This window comes from Balaenoptera ricei, chromosome 15 (assembly GCF_028023285.1).
Source record: "Balaenoptera ricei isolate mBalRic1 chromosome 15, mBalRic1.hap2, whole genome shotgun sequence".
NCBI lineage: Eukaryota > Metazoa > Chordata > Mammalia > Artiodactyla > Balaenopteridae > Balaenoptera > Balaenoptera ricei.
In genome coordinates this window covers 15,155,107-15,183,039 of record NC_082653.1, presented here as the reverse complement: position 1 = coordinate 15,183,039, position 27,933 = coordinate 15,155,107, and the positions used below count along the sequence as shown (strand labels likewise).

Here is a 27,933-nt window from a genome sequence, read left to right as displayed (position 1 = left end):
AAGATCCCAACTTTCAAGAGCCCACAAAATGTGACCATGAAAAGGTAGAAGCGGGCAGGCCCAGAACATCTCTGTGTAGCCCATACGGAGATGTCAGGGGATTTTATGGGATGGAGAGGTAAGCTAAGGCTGGGCTGCTCAGCAGAGCTGAACTTTAATGATTGCAAACTGATTAAGAATATGGGTCCTGGGCTTCCCTGGTGGCGCAGTGGTTGAGAATCTGCCTGCCAATGCAGGGGACTCGGGTTCGAGCCCTGGTCTGGGAGGATCCCACATGCCGCGGAGCAACTGGGCCCGTGAGCCACAACTACTGAGCCTGCGCGTCTGGAGCCTGTGCTCCGCAACAAGAGAGGCCGCGATAGTGAGAGGCCCGCGCACCGCGATGAAGAGTGGCCCCCACTTGCCACAACTAGAGAAAGCCCTCGCACAGAAGCGAAGACCCAACACAGCCAAAAATAAATAAATAATTAATTAATTAAAAAAAAAAAAAAGAATATGGGTCCTAGAATCACACTTTGATTCAAACACCAGCTTCACTCCTTGCCAGTTTGCTATTTGGGGCCAGTAATTTAACTTCCTGACTTTCAACTTCCTCATTTATAAGATACAGATATTAACAGAATCTTCCTCTTTAGGCTGGTGGAAATATTAAATGAGATCATGTATGTAAAGCACTTAACTTGGTTCCTGGCATATCATAAGTGTTTCATAAGTGGCAATTATGGGAATTTTAATAGAAGGTATTATGTATTGAAAGCTTTTAAAATGCATGTCCTCTTTGACCTAGAGGTTCCACTTCTTATAATCTATCCTAACTAAACAGTCAGAAATGCTCACACTGATTTACTTGCAACATTACTTATTATATTGAGAAACCATAAACAATCTCAACATTTAATCAGAGAAGACTTGCTTAAATAAATTATGATCCAGCGATACCCAGAAAGCTCTACCCCTTTTAGAATTACTTGAATCTGAGAGCAGGGTTGAAACTTGACTCCATCATTTTCTAGCTGTGTGAGCCTGGACAAATCACCTGTATCTTTGGCACTCAATTTCCTTCACTGTAAATGGGCATGTAATATACACATTTTAGGCTTACTGAAGGGTGAGAGGTAACCAATGAAAAGCTTGATAAATAGAAAAGCATCAATAAACAGGAGCTGCTCTCAATCACTCTTTCCCTTCCTTCACCAAGAAGACTCTGAGAACGGGGATCTCATCATACTCTTTTCTGCAGTCTACATACCTAACACAGGCCTGGCTCTGAGTTCTCAGTAAATATTTGTTAATGGGGAAAAAAATGCCATGAGATCCTCTGAGGCAGGATTACAAGTTTCTTGAACTCTCCTTTTATGTTCCTGTTATGTGAATAGCTTTCTCCTTGCAATTACTCTTCAAAGTAGATATTAGGACTTCCAACTTTACATGAAGAAACTAAGGTCAGAGAGGTGAAATGCCTTTCCTAATGTCACGCTAGGTGTTGGGCCAAGACTTTCTTTGTGCTGCTGGGCCCCTAGCCCCATTCCCAGCCTATTCTTGGAGTTCCCATGTTCCATACCAACCTTGTCTTAATTCTGATCGAAGCCCTTGGCAGAAGGTGAAAAGCAGGAGAAGCGAGAGAGAGACCCAGAGCTACATGGCGCCACCCAGCAAGTGGCCCGGCCTGGGGTTGGCATTTTAGGGAGAAAGGGGACCGAGGAGGAGGAGCCTGATCCCACATCCAGCTCTTTCATCCCTAACTTCTGCTGTTCATGAGGCTGGTCCACCCTTGGAACAGAGTGTCCATCCAAAGCACAGCTCTGTTTTTCTCCTTTGGCCTTATCTGATCTGAATGTATCAAAGGCCACTGTACTACACTTCATGGTGTGAGCCCCTTAAACAATAATAAAACGGCAGCTACCATTTGTTGAGTGCCTCTACCTTTCCAAGCACCATTTAAAATACTCTTCATTCATTACCTCCCTTGAATCCACACAGGATCCCTGCAAGGCTTAGAACCCCCATTTTGTAAGTGAGGAGAGTTTAAGCTACCTTGACCATTATCACATGAATAGTGAATTCCAGAACCAGGACTGGGACCCTTGTCTGTTCAGCTCCAATAACCTTGTATCACTCATTCATTCAACAAACACTTACTGAGTTCCCACAGCATGCCAGGCGTAGTCTTAGATGCTGCCTCCCCGGCATCTGGGGGCTCCCAAAGAATTGTGGGAACAACACACACATTACTGTGTAGAAGGAGGACCCAACTTTTTTTGGTTTAGAGAATCATTCTGTCTAGAGAATCACCCCAATCACTAGGGTCCAGCACATTCCCCACTGACCTGCTTTCTCGGATCCTCCAGAGATCTGATCTTTTGGAAGACAAAGCCAGTATGCTTTGGTGGGATTTTAGTGAGCCTCAGATTCAAAGTCTGAGGTTGTACTTATGAGTCCAGGTGTTCCTGATGTGGGCAAGTCATTTAACCTCTCTGAGCCTCAGTTTTCTCAGCTATAAATTGAGGTGAATTATGCTGGCTTAGCATATTTCCCAGAACTGGTGCAAGTGTTCAATGAATAAACAAATGCTTCATACATTGGAAATGTGCAACAGGCATATGCCACTTGCAGGTGCGTGTGTGTGTGTGTGTGTGTGTGTGTGTGTGTGTGTGGCATGATGCCTTTTTGGAAACAGGAGTGTTAACTGGATCAGCACCACACTTGGTCTCTACACAAATGTGTTACCCAGCTTTGCACATTAGTGGTAACTCTTCCTTCTTTTTAAATCCCCTGCAGCCACGATCCTCATTCCTTGGCCACTGCTTCTCCCAACTATAATTCACACAATGGTTGGTCAACCCTCTCATCGCCTGCAGATTTTCACTTTATTTCCTTGAAGGCTCCTCCAAAGCCTGCATTTCCACATCTCTGTGGGTACATCTCCTTTTGCACTTTGGTGGGTCTACCAGCATTATTCCTGGTATTCTTTCCTTAGCTCTCTTAGGAGGTCAAATCAGTTCATCAGAAACCAAAATAATAGCAGAAGGAGGCTCCCAGGAAGTACAGACTGACATTTGCCATTCAGGCAGAAGAAAGGCAGGATTGCCTATGGGTGCCCTTGGCTGAGAGCTTTACTACAGTGCTCCCTCTTCTAGAGTGAGAATTGGCCTTTTAATACGTAATTCAGAAAAGCAGATTTTGGGAGTTCCCTGGTGGTCCAGTGGTTAGGACTCTGTGCTTTCACTGCCACGAACCCGGGTTCGATCCCTGGTCAGGAACACACGCAGCACGGCCCGGCCAAAAATATATATATACATATATCAGAAAAGCAGTTTTCATCTGGGTGGGAGCAATTCCGGCCCCCTAGGGACAGTGTCTAGAGACATTTTTGAGTGGCACAACTTAGGAGTGGTGGGACACCTACTGGTAGAGGCCAGGGATGCTGTTAAACATTCTGCAATGCACGGGACATCCTCACCAGAAAGAATTATCTGCCCTCAAATGTCAATAGTGCCAAGGTTAGGAAACCCTGCATAAGAGTTACGAATATAGGCCGGGCGCGCGGGCCTGGTGGTGCCGCCGCTGGCTCTGCGCTACGCCGCCGCGCCGCCCGCTGCCTACGGCCAGCAGGGCGCGCAGGGCCTGGAGGCTGCAGGCGCCGGGGGCTACTAGTGCAGCGTGCGCGCCAGGAGCCTGTACACCGGGGCCGAGCGGCCGGCGCACGTGGGCGTCCCCCGCCCCGCGCTGGACGAGGCCCTCTCGGACCACCCGAGCGGCCTCACATCGCCCCTGAGCGCCCTCAACCTCGCCGCCGGCCAGGAGGGCGCGCTCGCCGCCGCCGGCCATCACCACCCGCATCACGGCCACCACCACCCGCAGGCGCCGCCGCCCCCGCCGGCTCCCCAGTCCCAGCCGGCGCCGCGGCCCAGGCGACGTCCTGGTATCTGAACCACAGCGGGGACCTGAACCACCTCTCCGGCCACACGTTCGCAGCCCAGCAGCAGACTTTCCCTAACGTCAGGGAGATGCTCAACTCCCACCGGCTGGGGATTGAGAACTCGACGCTCGGGGAACCCCCCAGGTGAGCAGCAACGCGAGCCGCCCTGCAGATCTACGCCTTCTCTCTACCGCCACGCAGCTCCGTATTCCTATAACTGCACGAAATAGTCAGCTGCCCCGGCCTTCCTCTGCCCCGGCCCGCTCCGGCTTCGCCTAGCAGACGCGACCCTCTCAAACAGTTCAGGCTGCAGAGACGCAAAAAGAACCCAAACTTGCCCACCGCTTTTTCCGCAGACCCGGGAGCAGAGAGAGCGCGCGCGCCAGCCTCAGCCCTCTGCGAAGCTGCAGGTGACTTTAATTCGCCGCCCCGTTTCTGAGATCCCAAGAGGCACCAGTACAGGGACGCGGCCCAACGAAATGAATAATGATTTTAAAATCCCCCTCCCCTTCCAGGATGGCTGTGCTCACTGCTCCACTCGGGGTTTCAAAAATGATAACTTATGGACCAAATCCCGTAGCGACCCAGTAATGACTCTCTGTAGAGACCTCCATAGACCTATGGGGGTCTCTATAGATTATGTATGTGCTGTGTGTCATTTTAAATTTCTCTAACCGTGCTGTACAAATGTGTGGATTTGTAATCAGGCTATTTTTTTGTTGTTTTTCAGAGCCATTAATATAATATTTAAAGTTGAGTTCACTGGATCATTTCTCATCTTGCCCGACCATTTCTAACTGCCAAAGTGAAAATTCAAGAAACCTATGTGGGGTTTCACCCCTGTACAATTATGAGATATAATTCTTTTCCCAGTTATAGGTCTTTTACAAAACAAGAAAATAATTTATTTTTTGTTGAAGTTGGCGGATAAAGAAGTCAAGTATCTGATACTTTTTATTTACAAAGTGTGATGGTGTTGTATAGTAGGTTCCTCCCCCAGCATTCCTAAAAGAAAAAAAAAAAACATTAAAAATTTAACTTGACCTGTGTTTGTCTTAATTAAGACCTGTGTGGTCTTAATTGTTGTACTTGCCTTAAAATAAACCCATGTTGTTTTTCTGCCCCCCCCCAAAAAAGGAGTTATGAATATAAACACTTTTTAATTATAAAAATATTTCCAACATTGGCAGCATGATATGAACTCCACAAAGTGAGAGCGGTGCTTAATGAGGTGTGCCTGCACTTACTTGGCTGAACAAGTGCAAGGCACTGGCCTTTCCCAAGCAGGCACTCTGTACCAGGTTGCCCTGGGAGATCTCTGCCTGTGACTCAGTAACTTGGCCCTTCCTCAGGTGATTTGGGCGTCATGCTTACCGTAATTCCAGAAGATGGAGGGCTAGTGTAAGATTTATTAAAAGCACATTAGAGAAGCTAGCAGGAAGCTCTTGCTAGCTATCTGGTACTTACACTCATCAAAGGAGTCTTACTAATCAACTTCAATAAAAATAAAAAATAAAAAAATTAATTGATTACTTCTGATGACATAGTAAATGCTTATATTAACTTCCTATCATTTCATTGATCTCTACAACTATTTTGAATAAATATTTGGTAGTATCTGTCTCTAATATAAAAAAGGAGTCTTACGAACCCTATGCCAACTGTGTGTATGTGTGTGTGTGTATGTGCGTGTGTAAATAATTAAATAAATTACTTTTGACTGAGACCTGATGATTTTGGGTAGTGTAGGGATAGGGGAAGTAAATAAGGGTGGAATTTTGAAAAAGTAAAGTCTCCCCATTCAGTTTATAACCTCCATATTATGTTTCTCTTTTCTAGAAGGTGGAAGGAGACTAACATCACTTGAGTACCAGCTACATGTCAGGGAATTTTCTGCCTTGACTCATTACATTCTTACGAAAAGTCCTTGGGATAGATATTCTTATCATCCCAACATAATGAACAAAACAGAGAAACGGGGACTTAGAGAGAAGACTCGCTTGTACGTATAACAAATACGTTTACCATAAACACACATATACCAGGAGAGTTTATTTCTATTTTCACCTTATTTATGTTCAAAATAAATGACCAGAGGGGGAAAACAAGCTTGATCACTTTTAAGAGCAGAGTCAGTTTATGTCTTCAGAAAGACAAGTGGAATTTTTAGCAGAGGATAATTTTTAGTATTTTTTGCCAAAGAGCTTGAATATAAATAGGGTCTTCAGAGAAGGGGAGAAAATATCTGTAGAACTCAGGAGCCTGAAATTCTCCATGAGACAAGAAATTGCCACAGCTCCAGGTTGACGCTTTTCCTGGGAGCTGTAACCCTATAAGGTTTGCATCTGAGTAGTTGACATCATGAAGCAAGGCCTGCATTTTGCACTGTTTGTTCTAATACTAATCTTTTCTGTTTATGAAACATCTCTTACATACCAGGCAGTATGCTATGCACATTACATAAATCATCTTGTGTGATCGTCACAAAAACCCTATGGCTCAGATTTTATTGTTTTGCCTTTTTCACAGATGAGGAAACCATGACCCAGGGAAGTTATGAGACATGCCCAAGTTTATTTAGTTCATAATTGGCCAGACTGGGATTTAACTTACATTTCTCTGACCCAAGCCTTTGTTAAACCATTATACTGTATCATTCTACCACTACCCTGCCAAGGATCTCTGCCCCTCAGAGAGGACACTCCCCTCCATCACTTTTCATACCCCAGAGAGACCATCAATTCTCCATGAACTCAATGCCTGTTCACTTGTGGGCTTTATTCTTTCTGGAAATGGAGTCTGGTAGAGGAAGAAAGGAACTCATAATATAGAGTTGTGTTTGGGGTGGCAGAGAGATCTTAGAGATCCTGGGCTTAGGGTGAGAGATAGAATTGGATGTGTATCTATTGACCTAATTCCGGTAAAATATAGCAATTTTGTACCAGTATAGCTCCATTTCCTGCTCCCACCTTTTGTGCTTTTGCAATATATCTTACATTTATGTATGTTTTAAACCTAACAATACAGTGTTATAACTATCGCTTTAAACAATCTTATCCTTTTTAAAGAAATTAAGAGAAGAGCACATACTTTTTTTTTTTTTTTTAATTTACTTTTGGCTGTGTTGGGTCTTCGTTACTGCGCTCGGGCTTTCTCTAGTTGCGGCGAGCGGGGGCTACTCTTCGTTGCAGTGCGCGGGCTTCTCATTGCGGTGGCTTCTCTCGTTGTGGAGCACGGGCTCTAGGCGCGCAGCCTTCAGTAGTTGCGGCACGCAGGCTCAGTAGTTGTGGCTCACGGGCTCTAGAGCACAGGCTCAGTAGTTGTGGCACACGGGCTTAGTTGCTCTGCGGCATGTGGGATCTTCCCGGACCAGGGCTCGAACCCAAGTCCCCTGCATTGGCAGGCGGATTCTCAACCACTGCACCACCAGGGAAGCCCCCCACACTTTTATATTTACCTGCATATTTATCAATTCTGATATTCTTCATTCTTTTCTGCAGATCCAAATTCCCATGTAGTGTCACCTCCTTTCAGCCTTAAGGATCAGGTCTGGTAGCATCAAATTCTCTCAGTTCTCCCATTTATAAGGGAAAGTCATCATTTTACCTTTATTTTCTTTCTGTTTTTTAATAAATTTATTTATTTATTTATTTATTTTACTTATTTGTCTGCGTTGGGTCTTCACTGATGCTCGTGGGCTTTCTCTAGTTGTGGTGCACGGGCTTCTCATCGCGGTGGCTTCTTTTGTTGTGGAGTCTGGGCTCTATGTGGGCGGGCTTCAGTAGTTGTGGCGCGTGGGCTCTAGAGCTCAGGCTCAGTAGTTGTGGTGCACGGGCTTAGTTGCTCCGTGGCATGTGGGATCTTCCCGGACCAGGGCTCGAACCCGTGTCCCGTGCATTGGCAGGCGGATTCTTAACCACTGCGCCACCAGGGAAATCTCTGCCTTTATTTTCTTTAACTGAAATTTTTATTGAGATAATTGTAGATTCACATGCAGTTGTAAATATTACCCTTTACCCAGTTCCCCTCAATAGTAATATTTTGAAAAACTATAGTACAATATCGCAACTGGGATACTGACTTGAAACAACCCACTGATCTCATTCAGATTTTCGTTTTACTTGTACCCATTTGTGTGTGTGCGTGCACGCGCATATACTTAGTTCTATGTGATTTTATCACGCATGTAGATTTGTGTATCCACCACTACAGTCAAAATACCGCACAGTTCTATTAGTATAAGGATCCCTAATGTTGCCCTTTTATATCACACTTCTCTTCTTCCTAACTCTTCCTGCCCCCCAATCCATTGCCCCTGGCAACTACTAATCTGTTCTCCATTTCTAAAATTTTGTCATTTCAAAATGTGATATAAATGGATATAAATCACACATATTTAATCCTTTAGAATTGGCTCTTGTTAAACTCACCATAAATCCCTGGAGATTCATCCAAGTTGTTACATGCATCATTAGTTCATTTCTTTGTGTTGCTGAGTATTTCTCCATGGATGGACCACAGTTTGTTTAAGCATTCATCTGCTGAAGGACACCTGGGCTACGTTTGGCTATTATGAATGAAACTACTATGAACATTTATGTACGGGTTGTTGTGTGAATATAAGTGTTCATTTCTCTGGGTTAAATGCCCAAGAGTACAATTTCTAGGTTTTATGGTAATTGCATGTTTAGTTTTACGAGAAACTGACTAACTGTTTTCCATAGCAGCTGTACCATTTCACATTCCCAGCAGTACTGTATGAGTGACCCAGTTTCTCCGCATCCTTGTTAACATTTGCTATTGTCACTCTTTATTATTTTAGCGATTTTAATAGCTGTGTAGTGATGTCTCACTGTAGTTCTAATTTCCCTGATGGCCAATGATGTTGAACATCTCTTCATATGTTTATTTTTCACCTGTGTATAATTTTAGGTGAAATATTTGTTCATGTCTTTTGCCCATTTTCTGATTGAATTGTTTGTATAAACTGCTGGGTTTTGAGAGTTCTTTATACATTAGAGATACTAGTTTGTGTTGTATATATGGTTGGTTGCCTTTATTTTTGGAGGACAGTTTCTCTGAATATAGAATTCTTGTTTGATAGTTGTGGTTTTTTTCTTTCAGAGCTTTGAATATGTTATTCCAATGCCTGCTGGCCTCTGTTGTTTCTGATGAGAGGTCAGCCATTAATTGTATTATTAGTCTCCTGTATGTGATGAGTCATTTTTCTCTAGTTGTTTTCAAATACAGTCATCCCTTGATATTCATGGGGCCCACAGGTACAAAAATCCACAGATGCTCAAGTCCCATAGTTGGCTCTCTGTGTCTCTCAAACCAGTTGCTTATCAGATTTGGCAGTGTTCCTGAGCTACCATATTTTCTCAAATTTAGAAGTACTCTTTGACATTATTAGTCCACCACCTTCATATGGATGGGAAACTGAGCTCCTGAGAGGAGCATCCCTTCACCCTACCCTGTCCCAATCAGGTCATACACTCAACCAGGAGCAAAGTTGAGACTCGTATTTCAATCTCTTTATTCCCAGAGAAGTGCTCTCCCCACAGGATGCACACCACTGATGACTTATTGGTAACTTGGCCTGCATCACAAGGATGCACAGGACTGGGACAGGCTTCCCAGGAGGACAGAGGTGTGGAGGCAAGAGCGATGTGAATGTGGGAGACACCACACACGAGGACCACTTGGCTAGATGGTCACTCTGCAAAACTGCCAAATTAGCAGTGTTTTGGGGGTCTTCAGCCCAACCCTGCCCTGATCCTCCCCAACTTTCAAGGATTCTAACATTTTCTCCTGATGTCCTTCTATACCAGGAGCAGGCACCAATAAACTTGTTGAGCCTCTAATTTTTTTTTTTCCCACTGATGGATTGGTTCTTAAATATCATTCAATCCTCAGGTTCTGATAAAATCACTTGGCAGTACTTGAAGATTCCTGGGCTTTACTCCTAGAGATGGCAATTTCCTAGACCTGGAGGACCCACATTTTAGACAAGCCCCTCCCCACTCTAAGTGACCCTAAGTGACCCTAATGTAGGTGTTTGCTAACAGCATTTTCAGAAATAGTTATCAGTTTAACCAGCCCTTTTTAACGAGGGAGAAACTGAGAGATGAGGAGAGGAAAGGTCTTACTCAACTAGTAAGTGGATCCCAGACTCTCTTTAGAACCTTTTGATTGAAGTCAGAGCAAACAATGAGTTTATTCAAAAGCAGTGTCCAGGTTTTGGTGTGCTATGGGGCTTCTCCTGCTGTAGGGCTCCCTTCTCAAGCCTGGTGCCCTCTTATCTTGCCCAGTCTTTTGGGGACTCCTTTTTTCCTTCCCCCAGACTTCTCCATGTCTTTCCTCTCCCCCTCTCCTCCCCTCCTTCCCTTTTCTCTTCCATCCACTTCCTTCTCAGCTGTTCCAATTACCTACCTACTGCTGCAAATAAAATTTCCCCAAGCTTAGCAGTTTAAAACAACCATTTTATTTTTCTCACCATTTTGTGGGTGAGGAAATGGGAAGGAATCAGTTTGGTGGTCCTCTCTTGGGGTCTTCATAGGGTTGCAGTCAGATGGTTGCTGGGGCCACAGTCATCTGGAGGCTCTGATGGATTGGGAGCTCATTCACATGGCTGGAAACTGATGCTGGTTCTCAGGCAGAGCTTCTCTGGGGCTGCGGACTAGAGCATCTACACAGGACTTTTTAGCATGATTGTCTCAGAGTAGTTTGTCCTCCCACGTGGCAGCTGCAAGAGCCCTTTCAGAGATGGATCTACCATAAAGTTGACGGAGCTCAAGCATCAGGACCCCTCACTTGAACAGACCCCTTTTAAGACACTGGGAGTGGCCCAGGTAATATGTTCACATGGTCAAATGATTTGTATCATCTGTGAAAGCAAGGTCTTCGAACCATAATCAATCAGCTTGCTTCCTCTTTCCACTCCATCTTTCCCTCTCTCATTCTTCTCCTGGGTCAGGTGGTATTGGAATGGCTGCTAGCATTTTTGGCCTCCAGCTAAAAGGAAGTTGAGTTGGGGATCCATTGAGTTTGGAGTTAGTGGGGTATATTTAGGCAGTTCTCAGTTATTTCTATGTGTCATAAGTTGCTGCCATCTGTCCTGGTGTAAGAATGGCTCTAAGCAATATTCTTACCACCCACTGGACCAGCTCTCTGGCATCATGACACTAAGGCATGGAACTAGAGGTTGTGTTGTAATAGAATGTACCTAGCCCTAGAAGAATGTGGGTAGTAGAGGAAAAACAAGGTTTAAAATGTATGGAGCCAGAAAAATCATTCTGCAGAAAGTTCTTCCAGGGACTTCCCTGGTGGCGCAGTGGTTAAGAATCCGCCTGCCAATCAGGGGACACGGGTTCGATCCCTGGTCCGGGAACATCCCACATGCCACGGAGCAACTAAGCTCGTGCGCCACAACTACTGAGGCCCACGTGCCTAGAGCCCGTGCTCCGCAACAAGAGAAGCCACCGCAATGAGAAGCCCATGCCCACGCACCACAATGAAGAGTAGCCCCCATTCGCTGCAACTAGAGAAAGCCCACGCACAGCAACAAAGACCCAACGCAGCCAAAAATAAATAAATAAATAAATAAATTTATTTATTTTAAAAAAAAAGAAAAGAAAGTTCTTCCAAATATCGGATATATAAATTTATAAATAGAAAAAAAAATCAGTTCTTATGGAAGCCTGTTCAGAACAGATATTCTTCACTAGGAAGAATATACCTGATAATGCAACATGTACAATTTTAAACACACCCTGCATTGCTTTCTTTTTTGATGGAAGTATACAAAAGAGAATTTATTAAATCCCTGAGTTTTTAGGACACACACCTGTAGGAGAACTACAAATATCAAATACAGCTGTGCATTTATGCACTCCAACCATAATCAAAATCAAACTATAATCATTTTTTGATCAGCCATGTTAAACAAAAGGCTGAATTATCTTTCTATAGAAATTGAGTTTTGGACTTCCCTGGTGGCACAGTGGTTAAGAATCCGCCTGCTAATGCAGGGGACACGGGTTTGAGCCCTGGTGTGGGAAGATCCCACATGCCGCAGAGCAACTAAGCCCGTGTGCCACAACTACTTAGTCTGCACTCTAGAGCCTGTGCGCCACAACTACTGAGCCAGTGTGCCACAACTACTGAAGCCTGCATGCCTAGAGCCCATGCTCTGCAACAAGAGAAGTCACTGCACTGAGTAGCCCGTGCACCACAACGAAGAGTAGCCCCCGCTCGCCGCAACTAGAGAAAGCCCGCGTGCAACAACGAAGACCCAGCGCAGCCAAAAATAAAATATAAATAAATAAATTCATTAAAAAAAGAAATTGAGGGCTTCCCTGGTGGCGCAGTGGTTGGGAATCCGCTTGCCAATGCAGGGGACACGGGTTCGTGCCCCGGTCCGGGAGGATCCCACATGCCGCGGAGCAACTGGGCCCGTGCGCCACAACTACTGAGCCTGCGCGTCTGGAGCCTGTGCTCCGCAAAGGGAGAGGCCGCGACAGTGAGAGGCCCGCGCACCGCGATGAAGAGTGGCCCCCGCTCGCCACAACTGGAGAAAGCCCTCGCACAGAAACGAAGACCCAACCCAGCCAAAAATAAATAAATTAATTAATTAATTAAAAAAAGAAAAAGAAAGTGAGTTTTACAGAATTGATGTCTTAAATTTTAAAAATTAATTAATAATGAATCTAAATGGATTTTGTGCAATCTGTAGTATTCGTTAGCTTCTTAAATTGTGCAATTGGTGCAATTTCCTTTCTCATTTGAAATAATGTTCACTTTTAAATTTAATTTGTATTCTTTTTTTAAAGGAACCCCCAGACTTTATAAGCTTTAGTCCATACAAAACCGGAATCTGCTCGGGTTCCATTCTTATGCATCTTAACGACAATTTTACCAGGACAACAGTATCTCCAGCATTCTGTTTGCAGGATTTTCATACTCATCTCGCCCCCTCTTGGTGTCACTGGGAGAGCCAATGACTTTTTGTTCTCTGCACAGAGGGAACAGATGTGAATGATTCAGCATCAGAGATCTCAGACCTCACAGAGCATTTTATTAGGGGAAATTGAAGGTTTCCAAAGGGTAAATGGGGGCCCTGAAAGTTGAAGAGATAGGGTCACACGCTGAGAAGGGGTCAAAGGGCGAAGGGCATTATGTTTGAAGAGAAGCTGAGCTGGAGAAAAGGGAGTCAGCAAATCATGGGGGGTCCTCGGGGGAACAGCCAAGGTCTTGGCAGCTGAGATTTGGCCAGTGGAAGCCAATACGGAACACCTGTCAGCCACACCTAGGAAAGATCCCTGGATTACGAGCCAAATCCTGGAGGTTGTTCCAGCTTTCTTTATCCCAGCAAGCTAGTTGACTCTGCAAGACAACAGGACAAAAAAATGATGTCCTGGTGAGTTGCTGGGGCTCTGCTCACCTTAGGGACCGTATCTTCCAATTAATGGAAAAAAGGAGATGGGATCATTTTTATATCTTTTCACAAGGAGAGAAAACAGAAGTGGAGTGACTTCAGGGACTCATAGAGTGGTCATGTGTTCTGGTTTTTCCAGTAGAGTCCCAGTTTATGCCTGTTGTTCCCAGTGTAATAATGAATAGCATCTCCTTTCACTCTTAAAAGTGCCTTGGTTTGGTCAATAAAACATGTGGTTGTCCTGGCTATAATCACCTTGAAAAAGAAAAAGAATCGGTGATGAGGTTTGATGAGAAGTTAAGGCCTGGAGCGACTGGCTGGTACAGGGTGCCCAGCGCTGGGCTGGTCCACTGGGCCTTCTTCTGCCTTGGTCTCAGATACGCCACCACTTCTGCTTACTCTCTCTGTACCCCCCCCTTCATTTCGTATTCTCCCACATCCCTTTGACCTCTGCTCCCCTCGCACCCTCTCTTTCCCAAAACATCCTCTACTTACCCCTCTGTGCACTGCATTCTTACCTCCTGATTGGACCGGTTCTGTCAGCCCCAAGCCTGCCAAGTTTCTGGAGTGGACCAGCCAACACCCAGGCCTCCCAGAGTGGCCTGGATGAGCATGGAGATCGGGGCCCCTGGGACTTACTCCTTTTGGGGCAGATAGCCCTGCAGACAGCTTCAGATTGGAAGTTGTTATTGTTCCCTTGGCAACCGCCATAGATGAATTTGGAGCAGGCCTCATTTTCCTGATCATACCACCAGCGTGGAAGGTAGGCCATGCAGGGGCCAGGCTCCTTTGGCAAAGTGCATATGTCTGCAGGGAGATTGAGGGGCAGGGCTGTTTGGATGCCCGCTTCCCTAAAGAACTTTCCAGGCATGTGCAAAGGCATGGAAGACTGTGTAAGGGCATGAGGAATTTTACAGCATGATGCAGAACTTTTCCTAATTGAGTGGATGCTTCAGGAATGTTTACAATAAAAAATCAAATGTATCCTGAACTTAAAGAAGCCTTTACTGCACAACTGTTTTGTTCATAGTGTTATGAGATACAAATAGAGTTCTTTAGAACCTCATAGTCTAAAGCGCAACAAGGACACAATTATTAAAGGGTCAGGCACTGTTCTTAGTACTTTTCATATATTAACACATAGGTCCTCTTATTGTCCTCATTTTTCAAATGAGTAAACTGATGCTCAGAGAGGCTAAGTAACTTCCCTAAGGTCACATATAGATAGTAAGGGACTTGAATGTAGATAGTCTGTTGCTCTTAAGATCAAGACCAGACCCTTTACTCTGACTGGCAAGGACCCGCCTTGTCAGAACCTCCTCTACCTACTCCAGCTTCATCATTCTCATCTCTCACTATGTTCATGCCCATCTCTGTTCTCTGGCCTTTCTAGCCTGATTATGGTATCTTCTCACAGGGTCTTTGCACATGCTATTACCTGTGCCTGGAAGGCACTTCCTTCCAATTTTTGCCTACCTACTACCCATCTTTCAGTTCTTAAATCATAGATCCCTTTCCCAGGAATGCCTTTCCTGTCCTCCCTGGCTACACTGAGCAAGTGGAGCCCATCATGGGTGTCAGGGGCACCAGTAAATGTTTGTTGAATGAATGAATGAATGAATGAATGGCCCTTGATGGTCTTCTTTAGAGCTCAATGATATAGGCAGAGAGGAAAGAGCATAGGAGATCAAAGGTGGCTAGGGAAGGCGTCACTGATGTCTATAGACAGAGAGGCCTGAAAAAAAGCCAGGAAATACAAATCATATACCTGTCTTTTATAGCTATCACGCCACCTGCCAGCATGCTGGCATTTGATGAGACTTCAGTGGCTACTTGGCATTTCAGAGGATCACGGAAGAGTAGTCAAGAGACCATATGGTTGGGACTTCCTTGGTGGTCCAGTGGTAGAGAATCCGCCTTCCAATGCAGGGGACGTGGGTTCGATCCCTGGTCGGGGAACTAAGATCCCACATGTCGCGGGGCAACTAAGCCCATGTGCCACAACTACTGAGCTCGCGCGCCTCAAACTACAGAGCCCATGCACCCTGGAGCCTGCGCACCACAACTATAGAGAGAAAACCCACACGCCACAACTAGAGAGAGCCCACGCCCCACAACGAAGAGCCCACATGCCTCAACGAAGATCCCGCATGCCACAACTGAGACCTGACACAGCCAAAATAATTAATTAATTAAATTTTTAAAAAAGAGAGAGACCATATGGTCTAATACTCACATCTTTCTTGCAGGTGGGGAGACCAAGGCCCTTAAAGGAAAAATTATGTTACATCACATACCTAAACAGAGGCAGAAATGAAATAAAACCCATGTCTCTGAACACCCTCCCCAGCCCAGCACTGCTAGGATTTGTGCCAAGTTGAAGATGCACCCAATCTCTTGGTCAGAGACCAGCCATCAGCAAACCAGGGGAGGAGCCTAACAATGCCAGCGCAGGTGGCAGAAAGGTGGGGGAGGCATGAGCGTGTGGAATAATTCAGGGGATTTGTGAGTTACCTTGTCTGACATTTACACATTTTTTTCCACAGCTAAACCTGCAACACTTCATCTTCTCTGGACATTGTCTGCTCTTGGTACATAGGTTTCTTTCTTCTATTTCATATCTTACTCTGACTCGGGGACACATCCCCAAGGGATGGAAAGATATACTCCTCTGGGGCCTTGAAGGGGCTGGAACCCTCCCTTCTCAGGCCCAGGGCACCACCACAGAAGTAAGGAGGCTTGTTTTCATTTCACTGTCCCCAGAAGGTAGTGACCTTCAGGGGGCTCAGGATTTTCATGATGATGTTCCCACCCCCAGCCCCATAACAACTCAGCATCTGATCCCTAAACCCACCACCCATAAGTTTCCAGGGAGACAGATGCTCTCCCCTAGGACTATTCTGGTCCCTTGGTCTTCCACTATTTGGATGTTGCCTGGGTGGGGGCAGGGTTTTCGAATTCTGTGCAACCCTTGGTCTGGCAGGAACCATCTCTGAACCTCGATTCCTTCATTTGCCTGTAGGATTGTTTTGAGGATTCATATATATGACAAACCTTGTAAAGTCATTGTCCAGCTGCCTGGGACATCATCATCATCACCATTATAACTAATATTGATGAAGTGCTTACGGTGTACCTGCTCTTTTCTCCTCAATCCTCATTACAACTCTATGGGTAGGTCCTATCGACATTCACATTTTCTAAACAGAAGCATCTGAAGCACAGAGAGGTTATGTGAACTTGCCAAGTTCACATGGCTGCTAAGGAGCGGAGCAAGATTTGGCCTTGCAATGTGTGCCTTCCCTGCTGTCTGAGGGCTCAGTTTATCATAGGTGCTAATTACGGGGGTCTTCAAATATCAGCATTTCAGGGGCGTTTCAAAGACCATTCTTTACCCTAAAGACAAGGATCCTCTGTAGGTCCGGGTGTGGGTGTGGGGAGACTTTGGAGGGCTACAATGGGAAGATTTGCAAGCTGAGGAAGGTAGTGCTAGGGGGAGTGGCCTTTCTTATGGGAAAGCCCTTACGCTTCCCTGTTCCCTTAGTCTGTTTCATGAGCTCCAGGTCTAAACCCTTCCAGGAAGAATTCCTCTCATAATGATGGTGGGGAGTCAGTTGCCACAGACTCAGTTTCCTGCATTCACCAAGGGCATCTCATCAGGAGGAAAGGGGCTGAAAGAAGGACTCCAGATAGCTCCCCTCTTTCCCACCCAGGATCCCAGACTGAGATGGGGAAAGCAGCCCTCATCTTTAACATTCTTTGTTCCTTCCTCCCAGCCAAGTTCCATTTCTCCACTGGGAAGACCGAGTCCCCAGTACTTACTGTGAAAGAACGCCTCCACTAGCCCACGTTCCTGGACACACCCCAGGAGGATGAATGGTACCAGGATTGGCAGAACTCCAGAGAACCCCATATTAGAAGGGACTGGCCTGGCTGGTGGCACCAAAACCAGGAACTCCTGCGCGGCAGCTCCTGCTTCTGAATTTTGGCTGTCCTGGTGGTTCCACTCCAGGAACCACACATCACTTACGACAAGCCAGCCACACTCCCTCTTCTGGGGAACACCAAGTCCCAGAGGCCATCACTGGGACTAGCTGACACCCACAGCACCCTTGCGGGGACGGGCTCCCCATCCTCAGCTCACTGAGGCTCTCTGGCTTTCTGGTCAACCAGGGAGAAGGGCAAAGCTTGTCCAGGGATTCTAGACCCCCTTAGCAGAAGGGCACGTTCAATTCCAGGGTCTTCTGTTTTCCAGGGGGAGTTTGGAGATCAAGAGGATCCTAGTTCTCTTCTCTCTTTCCAATCTTACTCTTTTCCTGACCTATCTATTTTTCTGTCTGCTTATTTTTCTGACACTGTTTTTGTTTTTGTTTTTGTTTCTTCTCTCAGTGCCTTTCTTTTACTCTGCCTGTCTTTCTCTCTTTTTCTTTGTGTCTCCCTCTGTCTGGGTCTCTTTCTCCCTGCCCTTCATCTCCCTTCTGTCTTTCTCTTCCTTCTTTTTGGGCCACCCCTTTTCTTTAATCACGGTCAGAGAGTAAAGGTATTGCCATGAGTGGGGGAGGAGACAGGTTGATTCGAGGTTGAACCAAATCTTCAGAGAGTACCTGTCAAGATGGTGGTGATTTGAAAGCAGGAGAGAATGTTACAGCTAATGGAGAGCTTCTATCATCGGGTGAAATTTGGAATAGGTGACGCAGGAGGGAAAAAATAAATGTCAGTTATGACCTCAGAGCTAGCTGCAGCAGTGGGGCCTGAAGATTGTTCTGTTGAAGTTTCTAATTTAAGGCTTTCAGCAACAGTAGGACAAAGTCTTTGCTCATCTCTGATTTTACCTGCAGCTTTAGGAGACAGTTCTAGTGCATTATTTTCTTTTCCTAATCCACTTTTTAAAATTGAGGTGGAATTCACATCAAATAAAATTAACCACTTTAAAGGAACAGTTCAGTGGCTTTTTAGTACCTTCATAATATTGTGCAACTTCCAACTTTATTAATTGCAAAATGTTTTCATCACCCCAGAAGAAAAGCCCATACCATTAGCAGTCACTCTACACACCCCCCTAGCCTATTCCAGCCCCTGGCAACCACTATTCTACTTTTTGTCTTTATGGATTTACCTGTTCTGGATATTTCATGTAAATGGAATCTTATAGTATACGACCTTTCGTATGTGGCTTCTTTCACTTAGCGGAATGTTTTTTAGGTTCATCCACAGTGTAACATGTATTAGTGCTTCATTCCTTTTTATGGCTGAATAATATCCAGTGTACACTGATAGCTTCCCACTTCAAGTGTCGGAGTCTCTACTTCTCTGCTCTGAGTTTTCTCTGGCTCCCTGGGAAGCTTGCTCAGCTTGAGTGCAGAACAGTCTGGAAGAGCAAGGGATTTAACAACCCCATGTATACAGTAAGGGATGGGAATCAATGGCTAAACACCTCAGCTTCCCCATCACTGGAGATGGATGAAGAAAATTTGGAGACATGTTTTACATGGTTCTTTAGAAGGCCCCCAGTGGGATAAAGCTGCAGTTTCCCACCGTGGTAACCAACTCATAATCAACTCCTCTCCTCCTTGTATCACTTATCCCACTCCTCAACTTGTGTTTCTTAAGAAATCTCCCAAATAAACTATTATACTTCCACCCATGCCCTTCTCCTAGGATTGTTTTCTAGGGGATCCAAACTAAAGCAACACCCATGGGCCCTTGTCTTAAAAGGGGCTTACGATGTTTTGAAGAAACAGAGGAAGATAACAACATCCATGGAATTCTCAACTCTCGAGGTTCTGATTGTCTTCACTCCCTTTGGTGTCACCAGAAACCTCAATGACCCGCTACTCTCTGCGAAGTGTGATGTGCCAACAGATGTGAATTATTCAGTCTCAGAGGCACAGGACTAAACAGAGTGCTTTATTGGGGAGAATGGGAGCTACACAGGTATAAACAAGGGGTTCTAGAAGTTGGACATAAAGGAAGAAGCATAGAGACGGGATCAAAACAGAAGGATATCATGTCTAAAAAGAGGCTGAGATGGAGAAAGGGGAGAGAGATCCCAGGGTTCAGTCTGGGGAAGAGCTAAGGCCCTGGAACACTGGGAGTGGAGGAGTGGAAGCCAGCCTGGAGCGTTTATCAGGCACACAGAGAGAGCCTTGGGTCCTGAGCCAAATTCTGGTGGTGACTCCAAGGTATCCTTACGCATTCAGAAATTAGAGCCTGTTGAGAATGAAGGACAGGACCAGCTGAGCATTTTGGGCTCAGCTCATCTTCAGAACTGATCTTGAAGTTATGTTTGTACATCTTTTCACAGGAGATTAAGAGGAAGTGGGTTTGCTCTGGGAAGCTCTAAATCTCCTTAAAGGAAAAATGGGATGTGGATGGGAGTGAGCTGCTGGCGAAGAGTATTGTGAGAGGAAACTGATGGCCTGGAAGGGGTGCTTGGTCAGCCTGTCTGGCACTAGGCTGGATGTCCTGTGACCTCTCTGAAGCTGGCCTCTGGGATTTCACCATGTCTGCATCCTCCCCCACCCCTCATACTTGCCAGCATTTATTCACAACCACGTCCCTTCCCAACCTCGGTTCCTGGAAAGCCACTGTCCAACCCTCTGCAAGGTGCATTCTTACCTCCTGATCGGAGCTGGTCCTGTCAGTACCTCGTCTGTCAAGGATATAACCATCCCAGAATGGACCAAGCAACACCCAGACCCCCCAGTGCGGCCCTGGCGAGGATGGGAGACTGGAGCCCCTGGGACTCACCTTTTTGGGGGGCAGGTGCTCTGGCATATAGCTTGGGATTGGAAGTTGTTATTGTTTCCTTTGCAGCCGCCATAGATGAAGCTGGAGCAGGTATTATTTGTCTTATCATACCACCAACGACGGAAAAAAGCCAAGCAGGGGCCAGGTTCTTTGGGCATACTGCATATGTCTGCAGGGAGACCCCAGAGTTGAGAATTTAGAGTGCCCATGCCAAAAAAAAAAAAAATCAACCTTTATTGTCCAGATGAAACTGAACAAGCTCCTTTCACCTTTTCACATCTCGGGAGCCTAGCTCCACTGATGTATTTGCACATTTGCAGGGAAACCCCGAAGTGGAGCTGTTTGGGTGTCTGCATCCCCAGGGAACATCAGTCTCCCCCTTCCCTTCTGGTCACTGGACTCAGTGTCTCCCCTGAGAGTGAGGAACCTCTGGTTTCATGGCTCTGTTCCTAATTTGGTGTGTGCACATCAACCTCCCACATTACCTGTCTTGTCCTTGACTTTCCCTTCTGTAAAATGGGAATGCAAAATCCCACCCTACTTGTTGCACAGGGCTGTCCTGAGGTGCAAGTAAGACCACCCTTGTGGCCCTCTAAGTTGTGAGTTCCTTGATTGTATCTGAATGTGCAGCTCCTAGCACAGTGCCTGGCGGAGAGTAGCTGCTCAATAAATACATCCTGAATGGATAAAAGATACGGAGTGCCTTGAAAATGCCAAATTATAAGCCACTTACTCTGCCCTCCAAACCATGCCAAGGAAAGAGAATATGGGATCAGAGTCAAAGGCAAGTCCATGCAGGGAAGGCAGCGGGTAGTTTTTCAGATGGTCAAGCCCCTTTTTTTCCTGCAGTTAGCTTCTGTTCTGTTATGGGTTGAGTCCCCCTCCCCCTCAAGTTCATACGTTGAAGTCCTAACCCTCAGTGCCTCAGAATGGGACCCTATTTGGAAATAGAATTGTGGCAGATGTAATTAGTTAAGATGAGGTCATACTGGAATGGGGTGGGCCCCTAATCCAATATGACTGGTGTCCTTTAAGAATGGTAAAGTCAAATAGATAACTAATAAGGACCTACTGTATAGCACAGGGAAATCTACTCACTATACTGTAATGACCTATATGGAAAAAGAAGCTAAAAAATAGTGGGTATATGTATATGTAAAACTGTTTCACTTTACTGTACACCAGAAATTAACACAACATTGTAAATCAACTATACTCCAGTAAAAATTTTAAAACATAATAAAAAAATAAAAAGGGTAAATTCAGACACAGACACCCAAACCCAAGGAGGACACCATGTGAACGTGAAGATGAGATCTCCGGGGCTTCCCTGGTGGTGCAGTGATTAAGAATCCGCCTGCTAATGCAGGGGACACGGGTTCGAGCCCTGGTCCAGGAAGATCCCACATGCTGCGGAGCAGCTAAGCCTGTGCACCACAACTACTGAGCCTGAGCCCTAGAGCCCGTGAGCCACAACTACTGAAGCCCGAGAGCCTAGAGTTCATGCTCTGCAACAAGAGAAGCCACCGCAATGAGAAGCCCACGCACGGCAAAGAAGAGTGGCCCCAGCTCGCCGCACCTAGAGAAAGGCCGCACGCAGCAACGAAGACCCAACGCAAGCCAAAAATAAAATAAATTTTAAAAAAAGAGAGAGAGAGATCTCCAAGGCAGGGAACGCCCAAGATTGCCAGTAAACTACCAGAAGTTAAGGGAGAGGCATGGAACAGATTCTCTCTCACCACCTGACAAAGAACCAACCTTACCAACACTTGACCTTGGACTTCTAGCCTGCAGAACTGTGAGACAATATATTTCTGTTGTTTAAGCCACCCAGTTTGTGGTGCTTTGTTACAGCAGTCCTAGCAAATCAATACAGGTGCTAACTAAACTATAAGTTCCACAAGGGTCAATCCCCACAGCTAAATATTTAAGTCCTGCTGATTTTTACCTTCTCATAGCTCACCTGTCTGCCCGTCTCTTTAACTTAAGTCTCAGTGGCTTATGCCTGGGCTGTTGAGTTAGCTTCAAACTGATCTTCCTGCCTCAGTCCTTGGCTGCTCCAATCAATCCTTCATACCGCCCACCAGAGAGAAGGACCTGGTAGATCTGAGACAAAGCTGATCATGTTATTACACAGCTAAGACCTTGACTTCATGACTAAGTCTTCCATGACCCACAGACCCTTCATGATCGGGCTCCTATTTGGGGTTCTGGCCTCCTCCCCTACCACAGTGCCCTTCTGAGCTACAAGCTCCCACAATCTTCAACCCACCATGCCACCCCACACCTCCACACCATTCGCTCCACATTCCCTCTGCCACCCCTCTGTTGTTCATTAGTGACACTCTTATTCTCCCTTCAAAACCTTTCCTGGACATCAACTCCACTGTGGTGTCTCGGACTCCATTCTACACACCACACCCTCACAAGTGCCTAAATCAATCCTGCATTTTTCTACCGTGCTTCTGAGCCTTGTGTGCATGTTTGTCATTTGTTTACATCTTTGGTCTCATCTGTGATGTTGTGAGCTTCTAGTGAGCAGGGATTGTGTCTGATTTCATCTTGGAACCCCATTCCCAGCAGGTGGTCGGACACAGTATAGGATTTTGCAAATGTTGAGGATAAAACAAAATACATCCTGACTGAACTGAATAAGTTATTCATTGAGCACCTACTATGTGCTAGATGCTTAAAGAGACAAAGAAAAGGCACGGCCTCTGTTATATAGGAGTTCCCAGTCATGGACGATGAATAATGTGAGCTAATATGTATCACGTGGCTGTTACATGCCAGGCATTGCTCTGAGCACTTCACGTGCATCAACATATTTGATCTTTCAAATAACCTTTGACATTACTCTTTTTGTTATATGAGGCACCGCAAGGGAAAGTTGTTAATTTGCCCAAGATAAATAGGCTGGTACAAGCTGGAGCTAAGATTTGAACTCAGGAAGTCTGGATTCAGAATTCCTCAATGATAGGCAAATGAACAACTTACTATCCTCCTGCCTGTCTACCCTGCTCCATTGTCAAGTCCTGTTTACTTCACCTCCTAAATGCCTCTCAAACATATCCTACTCTTCTCCATCCCCTCAGCGACCGATCTAGTCCAAGCTACCATTTTCTTTCATCCTGAAGTCCTTTAAGCCACTCCATTCCTGCTCTGTAGGCATAGTAAAAGCCACACCATGTCCCCACCTGCCTCAATGAATGTCCATTGATCTTAAGATCAAGGTGAGACCCTCGCCCATCAGGCCCTACCTACCAAGAATCATTTTTCCTCGCACCATGCTCATACTTGCTCTTGCTCTCTGGCGTCCCTAGGCCCTACCATCGAGCCTTTGTACACGTACGTTCCCTGTGCCTAGAAAGCCCTTCCACCCATTTTTTCCCTAAATTTGCTACATCCTTCTGAACTCAACTCCAGGTCTGCTTTCTCAAGGAAGATTTCCTCAACCTCCCTGATCACACTCGCCAAATCCTATTATGGGTCTCAGAGACAATCAACAAATATTTAACTGAATGAATAAAAAATCTTTGATAGTCTTAATAGATTCACAGACATGGAATACAAACTTATGGTCACCAAAAGGCAAAGGAGGGGGAGGGATAAATTAGGAGTTTGGGATTCACAGATACACCCTACTGTATATAAAATAGATAAACAACAAGGACTTACTGCATAGCACATATATAACTATATTCAATATCTTGTAATGACCTATAATAGAAAAGAAACTGAAAAAGATTATATATATATATATATATATATATATATATATATATATATATATATCAATTTGTCGTACACCTGAAACATTGTAAATAACTACAATTAAAAAAAAAAATAAGAATCTTTGATAGTCTTTTTGGAGCCCAGGGAGATGGGCATGGAGTTAAGATTGCATCAGCAAAGGATGAACCCTCTGGTCTGGAGTGGTCAGGGAAGCTTTCCTAGTGCTAAGTTGGATTTGTATAGGCAGAGAGGCAGTCAATCTGGAGCAAAAGCTATTTTTTGCATTTGTTAGAAATACAAATATCTTAATTATCACTTGCAGCAACAATGTTGATATATGGTGGGCCAGCAATGGCCCCCTGGGGACTAAGAAAATCATAGGAGTGAAAAAGAAAAAAAAATAATAATAAGAGTGAAAAGGAGCCAAGAGGCTATCTGGTTCAATCCCAGCCCTACACCTATCTTTTGTTCAAGGAAACTGAGGCCCAAACAAGATGAAGATACTCCCTAATGTCATACATCATGTTTAGGGGCGGTGATCAATCTGAATTTCAAGTTTCCCAAGTCCAGCAATCTTGCTCAGAGACCAGCCCTTAGTGAACCAGGGACAATGCCAGCGCAGAGGGGCAGAAGTTGAGGGTATGGGGAGAGGGGTTGGTTACTCTGAGACTCTCAACCTTACCTTGTTGGAGGTTTAAGCATTTTCTTCCGCAGCTGAAGAAGCAACACTTCTCATGTCTTGGACATTTTTTGTCCTTCGAACATTCATCCCTTTCTTTGAATTCACAGTTATCTTGGATTCTGGGGCATCTCTCTAGGGAAAGGACTTATAACCATGAGTCTTACAAGTCACCGTGCCCACCCTTCTCCAGACCCAAGGCGATTCCGGGGAGTCAGGGAAGTTTGCTTTCACTTTGCTCATCCCCAGGAGTCCTTTTCCTCAGGGACTTTCATTTATTTCCCAGCACTGCCTGCACCATCCTCCCTTCTAACTACCTCTCACTCTCTACCTAGTCCCACCCCCTAAGGCAGGATTTCTCAACCTAGGCACTAGAGGCATTTGGGCCGGATAATTATTTGATGGGTGGTGGAGGCTGTCTTGTGAATTGTAGGACATTTAGCAGCTTCCCTGGCCTCTACCCACTAGATGCCAGTAGCACTCCCCACTTGTAACAACCGAAAAGGTCTCCAGACGCTGTAAGTGTCCCCCTGGAAGGCAAAATCGCCCATTGAAAGTCACTGGTCTAAGCCAGTGGGGTCATTTTGGGCTGGTTGAGGAGACAGTGTTTTGGAGTTCCTCTGGGGGGCGCTATTGTGCAGTGATAAATATTGTGCACCCTAGCAGTCAGATCGTTGGGTTTTTTAATTCTAAATTTGATTTACCACTTACCCTCTCTGAACTTTGTTTTCTTCATTTGTAAAATCATTTTAGCCTTACAGAGTGGTGAGGAAGAAATAAGACAAAGTGTGTAAAGCTATAATCATTGTCACGGATGCGCAGTAATATTAACTAACATTATAGATATATATATAGTTAAGTGTCTACCATAAGCCGAGCACTCTTCTAAACGTTTTAAATGGATTATCTCATTTAATCCCCATAATTGTTCAACGAGGTAGATTCTATTAATATCCCCATTTTGCAGATGAGGAAACTGAAGCACATGCAACTTAAGTAACTTGACTACTAAGTGGTGGAACCAGAATTTGGACCCACCAAGTATGACTCCAGATCCCTCTCTTTAAATCCCTCTTTCTGAATGTTCAGTAAATGGTAGCAATTATCATTATTTTTATATAGTCATGGAGTATTGCTGTCTTAAGTTCAAAGGAACTTCTGGATATTATCCTTTAGCCCAAAGTCAAGGAAACCCTGGGGAGGCAGGGACACTTTATAGGACTACATTTGAAAGAATCAGGAGTTGATTCTATTTTTGTTGTGGGGTGAAGGGAAGGTCCCTTAGGCTTCCCAGATTCCTATAGCCCCTCCCAAAAATGCTAGATCCTGTGATTCTTCCCCCTCTCCACCAAGAAAGACCTTCCATTTCAACGGTGCTAAAGGTAGGGGTTGCCCCAGGTCTGGAGTCTTGCATTCATGGAAGGGATCTTCCACAGAGAGGGAAATAGGAAGAAATATCCCAAATATCTCCCTCCACTCCCAATCCAGGACCAGGGCTAAGGTGGTGGAAAGCAACTCGAGCCTGAGGTGCTTGTTTCTTCCTCCCAGCAATATTCCTTCGCTCCAGGGCAAGGGCTGAGGCCCCAGTACTTACTGTGAAAGAACCAGTCAGTCAGACCATGTCCCCGGACATTCACTAGAAGGATGGATAGCACCAGGATGCTCAAAAGTCCAGAAGACTCCATTCTGAAGGAAAGCTGTCTTGTCCGGTGGTTCCAGAATGTAAAAATGTCTGGCTGCCTTTGTCCAGCCTAGTCCTTCAGCAGTCAGTATCTTGGATATGAGGGCTGGAGTCAAGCCAGCCACCTCCTTTCCTGATGGGAACACCGAGTTCCTGAGATCATCAATGTGACTAGCTGGCATCTACAGCCCACAGCCCTGGGCTAGGGTCTCTTATTGGATGGCTCTTCATCCTTAGCCCCCTCAGCTGGGGTGGGCTTTCTGGTCAACCAGGGAAAGTGGGCAAAGCTTATCTCACTTTCCAGGCTACCTTAGGAGTGAATGTCACCATCAGAGGTCTTTATCTTGATAACTTTGAGAGTTGTAGAATATCCTCATTCTCCATTTTCCATTTTAACTGGTACACCCACTCTTGTTTGTTTGATCAATGTGTGTCTATTGATCTTTTATTTTTTTAATAAATTTATTTATTTATTTATTTATGGTTGTGTTGGGTCTTCGTTGCTGCGTGAGGGCTTTCTCTAGTTGAGGCGAGCAGGAGCTACTCTTTGTTGCGGTGCGCGGGCTTCTTGTGGTGACTTCTCTTTTTGCGCAGCACGGGCTCTAGGTGCGCGGGCTTCAGTAGTTGTAGCACATGGGCTCAGTAGTTGTGGCTCACGGGCTCTAGAGCACAGGCTCAGTAGTTGTGGTGCATGGGTTTAGTTGCTCCGCGGCATGTAAGATCTTCCTGGACCAGGGATCGAACCTGTGTCCCCTGCACTGGCAGGTGGATTCTTAATCACTGCGTGTCACCAGGGAAGCCCCTATTGATATCTTAGTATCTCTTTGTTTCTGTGGGTCTCCCATGGTCCCTATGTCTCTTTCCCTCTCCCACACTTGCCTCCCACCCTCTCTTTTCTCTTTGGGTTGCTCATATTCTTTAACGAAGACACAAGAGTAAAGATACTGCCACAGAGTGAGGTGGGGTGGAGGAAGCAGGCTGATAGCAGAGCTTGCAGATAGTGTTTGTCAAGGTTGTGTTGTTCTGAGAGCAGGAGAGAATGTCAGAGTTTGTAGGGGGCGTCTACCATCTGGTGCAAACTCCATGTTGTCTGAGGAGGAACTCTGAAGGGAGGAGACCTGCCTGAGAGACTACAACTCAATAAAGGTCAATAACACAGCAGACGTTCTGGTTTCTAACTGGACTAGACGAGGGGCTGTGGGAAAGAGAGAGTGAGAGAGTGCTGGAGGACTTGCAGCTTTCCTTCAGCCACAGAACCCACGACACAAGCCAATCAGTCCTGGTTGAGGTAGAGACATTCTTCAAAGAGTAAATGTCATCTGTAGGGTCCCTATTTCCTTCCCTAAATAGATGCTGCACTTTGGGGCAAAGCTTTATTCTCCAACTGTCTTACCTGATGGAGAAGCCAGACAAAAACCAGCCTTATCATCAGTGACTGACTCTATGGTCACAAAATTTAGGATCACAGATAGAGTCCCTATGGAATCTATCATGTGGGTGTCATCCTATTGACAGTAATATTCTTAGCTAGGAATGCCTGAGGCACTCACACAGCCCATGTTTACTCATGCAGAACCCCACAGACATTCCTTCCACCACCACCAGGGCAGCTATAAATGGATAAAGAGGAAACAAACCAAGGGCGATAAAACCTACTTACCCCAAACCCAACAACAAATGTCATTTTATACAGCAGGAGACATTGACTTAAAGTAAAGAACTGGACAGGGACA

The 27,933-nt window shown here is 45.4% G+C and overlaps 2 protein-coding genes across 5 annotated transcripts; one reads left to right on the top strand and one right to left on the bottom strand.

Annotated features, from left to right (window-relative positions):
• The first annotated feature begins 90 nt into the window (after window positions 1–90).
• Window positions 91–5,380, top strand: LOC132349468 (forkhead box protein C2-like). The gene is made up of 4 exons (XM_059897850.1): window positions 91–118; window positions 3,535–4,063; window positions 4,276–4,329; window positions 4,650–5,380. Exons 1-4 carry the CDS (start codon window positions 91–93, stop codon window positions 4,714–4,716), a joined length of 678 nt encoding a protein of 225 aa, XP_059753833.1. The 3' UTR covers window positions 4,717–5,380.
• A 7,713-nt stretch (window positions 5,381–13,093) lies between these two features.
• LOC132348885 (eppin-like) lies at window positions 13,094–26,258 on the bottom strand. Of its 4 annotated transcripts, XM_059896830.1 has the most exons (5): window positions 26,114–26,258; window positions 24,523–24,666; window positions 20,106–20,274; window positions 15,592–15,621; window positions 13,094–13,303 (listed from the first exon to the last, which is right to left on the bottom strand). In XM_059896830.1, the coding sequence occupies exons 1-5, from the start codon at window positions 26,202–26,204 to the stop codon at window positions 13,294–13,296; spliced, it is 444 nt and encodes a 147-aa protein (XP_059752813.1). In that variant the 5' UTR covers window positions 26,205–26,258; the 3' UTR covers window positions 13,094–13,293. The 4 variants fall into 4 exon arrangements, with proteins under 4 accessions (XP_059752813.1, XP_059752811.1, XP_059752812.1 ...); XM_059896828.1 differs by lacking the exons at window positions 13,094–13,303; window positions 15,592–15,621 and adding an exon at window positions 18,403–18,723; XM_059896829.1 differs by lacking the exons at window positions 13,094–13,303; window positions 15,592–15,621 and adding an exon at window positions 18,403–18,723 and having other exon boundaries at window positions 24,523–24,654.
• Window positions 26,259–27,933: the final 1,675 nt, after the last annotated feature.

What these genes read in the sequence shown, in the direction of transcription:
- LOC132349468 (XM_059897850.1), top strand. Translation starts at nt 91, where the DNA reads ATGTCAGGGGATTTTATGGGATGGAGAG. An exon ending in ACGCTCGGGGAACCCCCCAG is followed by an intron (nt 4,064 to 4,275) that starts GTGAGCAGCAAC and finishes CTTTTTCCGCAG; the next exon opens with ACCCGGGAGCAGAGAGAGCG. An exon ending in AGCCCTCTGCGAAGCTGCAG is followed by an intron (nt 4,330 to 4,649) that starts GTGACTTTAATT and finishes GTTGTTTTTCAG; the next exon opens with AGCCATTAATATAATATTTA.
- LOC132348885 (XM_059896828.1), bottom strand. Translation starts at nt 26,204, where the DNA reads ATGGAGTCTTCTGGACTTTTGAGCATCCTGGTGCTATCCATCCTTCTA. An exon ending in GACTGACTGGTTCTTTCACA is followed by an intron (nt 24,667 to 26,113) that starts GTAAGTACTGGG and finishes CATGGTTATAAG; the next exon opens with TCCTTTCCCTAGAGAGATGC. An exon ending in AGCACCTGCCCCCCAAAAAG is followed by an intron (nt 18,724 to 20,105) that starts GTGAGTCCCAGG and finishes TTGCTCTTCCAG; the next exon opens with ACTGTTCTGCACTCAAGCTG.